We start from the raw sequence: 7,137 nt of genomic DNA, 5'->3' as shown, positions 1-7,137 counted from the left end.
TCTTTGGATCTTTCTATTCATCAAAGAATCCTGAAAACATGTACTCAACTGTTTTAAATATTACTAAGACTAATACTAAATGTTTTTTGAGCAGCAAATCAGCATATTAGAATGATTATGCTGAAAATTCAGCTTTGATCACAGAAATAAATTACATTTTAAAATATATTCAAATAGAAATTAAATAGTCAAATATTTCACAATATTACTGTTTTTGCTGTATTTTGGATCAAATAAATGCAGGCTTGGTGAGCAGAAGACTTCTTTAAAAAAAAAAACGTTCAAAAACCTTTGACTGCTAGTGTATTTATTAACCCTTTTTAGGACCATTATGTTGTTTTCTTTTGTAAGAAAATTGTTCCACCATTCAGAATTACAGAAATGAGTTCGTAAAATCCCTGTCGACTGTCACCAGTGAAACTGCCATTAACAATTAACACTGTTAATCAATATGAATTACTGGTTTGTGATTTAGATATTTAAAGAGCGTGAGGACGATCTGAAAAGGCTGTCTCGCCCGCTGGCCTGCACCTGCTTCAGAACGTCTATTTGGGACGAGACGCTGTATAAAGTAAGACCATGTTGATTTCTCTGCACCGCTCGGCTTTAACAGACAGACAGAAGAGTGACTTAAGTATGGTGTGTGTGTGTGTTTGTGTCTGCAGGCCTGGTCCAGCATCGTCTATCAGCTCATTCCTAACGTACAGCAGCTCGAGTGCAACCTGCGCAACTTCGCTCAGATCATTGAGGCAGACGAAGTCTTGCTTTTTGAAAGAGCTACTTTCCTGGTTCGTACCAAACTGAAACACCATGCTTACACACGTGTGACGTGTTAGCGCTGCACCGTTTGGTCATGACCTCATGTTGTGATTATTTTGCCATTTGATTTTTGTTCAGTTTTAAATGTATTTGTCTGCAATTTATGACGAAAACAAAATTGCTTTCTATGTGTGCACCATGCACACAAACACTTGTTCCAAAGCTTGCAAGTTAGGTTTTTTGACTGTTTTCAAAAGAAAACATATATTTCAATTAAGTATAGCAAAATTAATTGCCATTTCTTGCAAAGGAAACCTCATTTGTGACCCTGGAGCACAAAACCATTCATAAGGGTCAAATTTTTTTTAAACTGAGTATACATTATACATACATCAGCTGAATAAATAATCTTTCCATTGATGTATGGTTTGTTAGGATCGGACAATATTTGGAAATCTGGAATCTGAGGGTGCAAAAAAATCTAAATATTGAGAAAATCATCTTTAAAGTTGTTCAAATGAAGTTCTTAGCAATGCATTTTACTAATCAAAAATTAAGTTCTGATATATTTACGGTAGGAAATTTACTAAATATCTTCAAGGAACATGATCTTTACTTAATATCCTAATGATTTTTGGCATAAAAGAGAAATGTATAATTGTGACCCATACAATGTATTGTTGGCTATTGCTACAAATATCCCCCAGCGACTCAACACTGCTTTTGTGCTGCAGGGTCACACATGAAGCACGTTTAATGCGGTTTCAACACCTAGATGCATTCACACGTGTCTAGTTTCGTCTGGAATGCGTCTCAGAGAGGTTTGAGCGATCGCTGTCATGATTCGACCTGCCTCTCGTGTCTTGTCAGGTGATCTCTCATTATCAGTGTAAGGAGCAGCGAGATGCTCATCGCTTCGAGAAGATCAGTAACATCATCAAGCAGTTCAAGCTGAGCTGCAGGTCAGTCGCACTCCATTCATGCGGTGTTCAGCGCTGAACAGCATCATGGGTAATTCTGACCTTTCTCTCTGTCCCACAGTAAACTGGCCGCCTCTTTCCAGAGCATGGAGGTGCGCAACTCTAACTTTGCTGCCTTCATCGACGTGTTCACGTCCAACACCTACGTCATGGTGATCATGTCAGACCCGTCCATACGTAAGCATCTTTGTTTGATTTCTAGGCTGCAGCAGTGATTATCAGGGAATATCACGAAGAAACGCACTGCTTTATTATTGTGACATTTTCATGATGGTTTACCATTGTTGTTTTTTGATTTAGATTTTGTCAAGATTAATCAATAATTTGATTATTTTAGGTAACTTTATTTTAGAGTGTGTAACGCTAGTCACGTGTTCATTAAAGGGATAGTTCACCCAAAAATGAACATCCTCAGGAGTTTTTTTTCGTCTGTTGAACACAAAAGAAGATATTTTAAGGAATGTTGGTAACCAAAACAGTTGCTGGTAGCTCCCATAGTATGGAAAAATTACTTTGGAAGTCAGAAGAAAGAAACTCCTACAGATTTGGATCGGCATGAGGATGAGGAAATGATGACAAAATTTAAAGTTTTGGCTGAACAGTCCCTTTAAATAAAGGTAATTGATTAATATGTAAGATGGTATTTAAATTTTGTCAAGATTAATCAATAATTTGATTATTTTAGGTAACTTTATTTTAGAGTGTGTAACGCTAGTCACGTGTTCATTAAAGGGATAGTTCACCCAAAAATGAACATCCTCAGGAGTTTTTTTTCGTCTGTTGAACACAAAAGAAGATATTTTAAGGAATGTTGGTAACCAAAACAGTTGCTGGTAGCTCCCATAGTATGGAAAAATTACTTTGGAAGTCAGAAGAAAGAAACTCCTACAGATTTGGATCGGCATGAGGATGAGTAAATGATGACAAAATTTAAAGTTTTGGCTGAACAGTCCCTTTAAATAAAGGTAATTGATTAATATGTAAGATGGTATTTATATTGTTGGTATAATGTTTCACTCTTAAAAATAAAGGTGCTTCACGATGCCATAGAATAACCTTTTTTTTTTCTAAATGGTTCCATAAAGAACCTTTCTGATTCACAAAAGCTTCTTTGTGGCGAAAGAAGGTTCTTCATTCTGAATGGTTCATTGTGGAACTAAAAATGGTTCTTCTATGGCATCGCTGTGAAGAACCTTTTAAGCACCTTGATTTTCAAGAGTGTAGTCCTTGAAGTGTGTCCAGAGACACAATAGCACACAGCAGAAAAAGAGACCTAAATCCTGACTGAAGTCTTTGCTCTGGGGGACAAATAACTTTCTTCCAGTATTTTTGGCATAAACAGAAGATTGGTGCTAATTTGCCAATTCATACGGATCAAATTGTGTTTTAACCCCTTAACTGTCACCGTCTCGCCTACGTTTATTTTAATATATTACAATTAAATCCTAATCTAATCATGACAAACTAAATATGTTGGAAAGGTCTAAGACTCATAAATAGATATTTGACCACTGTTTGTTGTTAAAAAATTATGTAGGAACAGTAATAGATTAATTTATGACAAGAGTGCACCTTTAAACATATACATCATAACAGGAGTTCTGACTTTTGTCACAAAAAGTCTTTGTTGAAAACCATTTTGAAATGGGACATTGCATTACCATGAAAATGGTACTTTAAATCTTTTAGCGGTCTCCTCTCCTTTAGTGGGAGGAGTCATATTACAAAACGTGTTACGGTCTTTTAGAATCAAAGCTTTTTATAATCTTGACAAAATACATATAGTTGGAAAGGTCTGAGTCTCAAGATTTTGTGATAGAAGTAATATTGAGAGAGAGATTTAAACATTTGTGACAGAAAAATGCATCCAACAAAATTCAATGGAGATTGGATGGCTGTTTGTGGTATAACGCCTAAACACAATTGCATAGAAACCTACATTTTTTTATATCAACTTCAAATTTGGAACACAACTTATTTAGACATATGGCTTTAATTTTATAGCAATTTTGGATTAAAACCTATTTTAATTTTTTTTTAAATGTATTTTATATAAAGTAAAATAAAAATAGTACAGTACATTTTCTTTACAGTAAATTTTAACTTCTATTTACACTTTCATTTTTTGAAATGATTTCACTTCTGCAATAATCTGCTGATCGTCTTCTTTAGAAAGAGACCAACCTTAGGTCTGTTTTCAGAAGTGTTCATGAATTATAACAATTTATGTTTGAATAGTGCACTTGTAAATGAGTGAGGACGCTGTGAGAAGTTACTCTGGCAGCACACATGGTGTTGGGATTGATGCTGTTATAGCTTTTGTTGTTCCTGGCCTATAGCTGTACAGAACTGATATGAGATCAGACACAGTGGTCCATAAACATTAGAGATATTGTTCAGTCATTACTACTATGCTGGGAATATCCAGCTGTGGCCTCTTTTGCTAAAGCATTCAAATGTGTCCGCTTTCAGAGCCTGTGTTTAACTAGAAACTATCCTTTTAAAACACTTCAAAACACCTCCAAATTCTGTTTCGTCCGTCTGCGCTCCAGTAACATTGAAGGAAAGCACATGTGACTGAAGCTAAAGCCTCTCACTCTCTTCCAGCGTCCGCTGCCACCCTCATCAACATCAGGAACGCCAGGAGACACTTCGAGAAGCTGGAGCGTGTGGACGGGCCCAAGCACAGTCTGCACATGCGCATGCGCTAGCCTCGCCGCATACACCGTGAGTCCACACCAGACCTCACCTAGCAGTGATCTAGCTTAGCTGTCCATCTCTAAATCAGTCTCGCATTCGCTTCCAACAAAATGCTGGGGAAAAAAGCATTTTAAAACTTTGCATTCTTGTTGTTCCAGTGCCTATAAAATGTATAAAAAGTGCTGTCAAGCGATTAATCGCATCCAAAATAAAAGTTTTTGTTTGCATAATATATGTGTGTGTTCTGTGTATATTTATTATGTGTATAGAAATACAAACACATGCATGTATATATTTTGAAAATATTTACATGTCTATATTAGTGCTGTCAAACAATTAATCACATCCAAAATACGTTTTCTTTTACATATGTGTGTACTGTGTGTGTTTTTATGTATATATAAACACACACACATACAGTATATATTTAAGACAATTCTTTATATATATAAGAATATAAATGTGTATATACATGTAAATACTTTCAAAATATATGCTGTATGTGTGTGTCTTTATATATACATAATAAATATACACAGTACACACACATTATGTAAAAAAAAAAACTTATTTTGGATGCGATTAATTGCGATTAATCATTTGACGGCACAAGATATCTATTCATATAATTTATATTTTAAATATATTTCTTATATAAACAACATTTTTCTGAAATATACACATGTATGTGTGTATATATACATAATAAATATACACATTATACATATATTAGTTAATAACGGTACACACACATTATGTAAAAAAAAAAACTTATTTTGGATGCGATTAATTGCGATTAATCATTTGACGGCACAAGATATCTATTCATATTTCTTATATAAACAACATTTTTCTGAAATATACACATGTATGTGTGTATATATACATAATAAATATACACAATATACATATATTAGTTAATAACGAGATAACGATATTAGCGTCCACACCAGCCAACGATATCGTCTGTTTATTCTAAGCGCACATGCGTCTGTCGCTTTAAATTCTTGAGCTCGTTACAGCAGGATGGATTCTGATTGGCTGTCATCTGAAAGTGATCACAACGATATCGTTCCTCTGTATCGTTATCGTTATAGTTGTGGTGTGAGCTATCCTATTCTTTAATATTGAGAATGATTTTTAGAACTATATCTTTATCGTTATCTTTATAGTTATCGTCCTTGGTGTGAACGGGCCTTTATTCCAAAATGGATTAAATTCATTATTTTCCTCCGAATTCTGCAAACAATACCCCATAACGACAACGTGAAAGAAGTTTGGGTTGCACTTTGTTACAGGACGAGTACTTGCATTTACTTACAGTGTACTTACCAAAGAAAGCACTGGTAATATAAGGTCACTACATGGGGCAGGTTCAGGGTTAGTACCTAGCTATTACCTAGTTATAGTAATTACTTTAATCATTAAGTACATAGTATGTACATGAGGAACAGGACTGTAAAATAAAGTGCTACCGAAGTTTGTTTGAAAAATGTGGAAAAAGTAAAGCTCTGTGAATAGCTTCCGGATGCACTGTATCAAGGTGTTTCTCTGGGTCTGCTGCTGTTTTACAGAGCTCTTGATGGTTTTCTTGTTCTCAGGGTGGTGGACGATCCAGAAGATTTCCTCCTGTCTTGCTGACTTCACTCGCATCCAGTGTTTCTGCTGAGAAATGAAGTCACCTTCTGTTAACATGCTTGTTTTCCTCGCTGATGTTGCAAAGGAACAGTAGTTCTTAATCATAAACCATGGGTCGAGGGGTTGAATGTCGTCATGACCCCTTAATATCTGATGTTTGTGCCGTACGGTTACTGAGTCAGGAACGCTAGATCATTCTTTCTCTGTGTGTCTGTTATATGAAGCATTATCAGCTTGCTGTACTGTGTTTGCAGATGTTGAAAACGAGAGCAGAATGCTGTGACTAAAACTGGTCTTTCTAAATTAACAACTTGATCTACAAATGATTGTATTATAATTGTTCTCAATAAATACAGATCGTTCTGTGTCTTTCTGTGCAACAAAACCAGAGTTATGGAGATTATGAAGTTATCTGGTTTATGAGGAGCCCATCTACACCTTTAATGGCTGTAGTGAACGCAGCCTCTTAATTAGAATAATTAGTCCAATTGCAGGTTATTTTTCTGTATTTATCATTAGTGTACATATTGATTTATTAAGTTTGTCCTGTGTTCAGTTGCAAACATTCCATTCCATAATCCCTCATTTCTTTAATCGAACTTCTCACTTCACCTTCTGTGCCTTCATCAGAAAGTAAAAAAATATTTGCTAGTAAGTCTGTTATAGGAACACTGAGTGTTTGAAGTGTTAGAAAACCAGCAGAACAGGCCAGATGTCTACTGCGGGTTTTGTTGCTTTTTGTCAGAAGCCTAAAGTTCTGGTATTGGATTAGTATGTTTTGATTGGTTTAGAGCGTAACATTAATCCCCTTAATAAGTCCGGAGTTTTTAAACATTTTATTTGATTAAACATTGGTACTTTAACAGGTTACTTGGGTATTCAGTTTATCATTGAGCACATCTCCAGTGGTGGGATGAAAACTGTCAAACTGGGTCCATATGACTCATTCACACAGGTCTTACAATTAGAATTAATTAATAAAAAAGAAAGAGCCTAGAAGCCAATGCTTTGCACTCTCTCTGCATGAGGAATGAGTTCAGTGATCATGTCCAAAGTTTCC

General features: G+C 35.4%; 1 protein-coding gene across 1 annotated transcript in view; it reads left to right on the top strand.

The window, feature by feature from the left end:
* rraga (Ras-related GTP binding A) overlaps window positions 1-6,776 on the top strand; it is an 8,348-nt gene extending 1,572 nt beyond the window's left edge. The window contains exons 5-10 of the mRNA XM_016261918.1: window positions 474-571; window positions 666-788; window positions 1,630-1,721; window positions 1,801-1,916; window positions 4,347-4,466; window positions 6,041-6,776. Of these exons, the coding sequence (XP_016117404.1) occupies window positions 474-571; window positions 666-788; window positions 1,630-1,721; window positions 1,801-1,916; window positions 4,347-4,450 (533 nt within the window). The 3' untranslated portion in view covers window positions 4,451-4,466; window positions 6,041-6,776. The remainder of the gene's footprint in view (window positions 1-473; window positions 572-665; window positions 789-1,629; window positions 1,722-1,800; window positions 1,917-4,346; window positions 4,467-6,040) is intronic.
* The last annotated feature ends 361 nt before the right edge of the window (window positions 6,777-7,137 follow it).

This window comes from Sinocyclocheilus grahami, unplaced genomic scaffold (genome assembly GCF_001515645.1).
Source record: "Sinocyclocheilus grahami isolate Dianchi unplaced genomic scaffold, SAMN03320097.WGS_v1.1 scaffold2726.1, whole genome shotgun sequence".
Taxonomy (NCBI): domain Eukaryota; kingdom Metazoa; phylum Chordata; class Actinopteri; order Cypriniformes; family Cyprinidae; genus Sinocyclocheilus; species Sinocyclocheilus grahami.
This window is presented reverse-complemented; position numbering and strand designations above follow the sequence as displayed.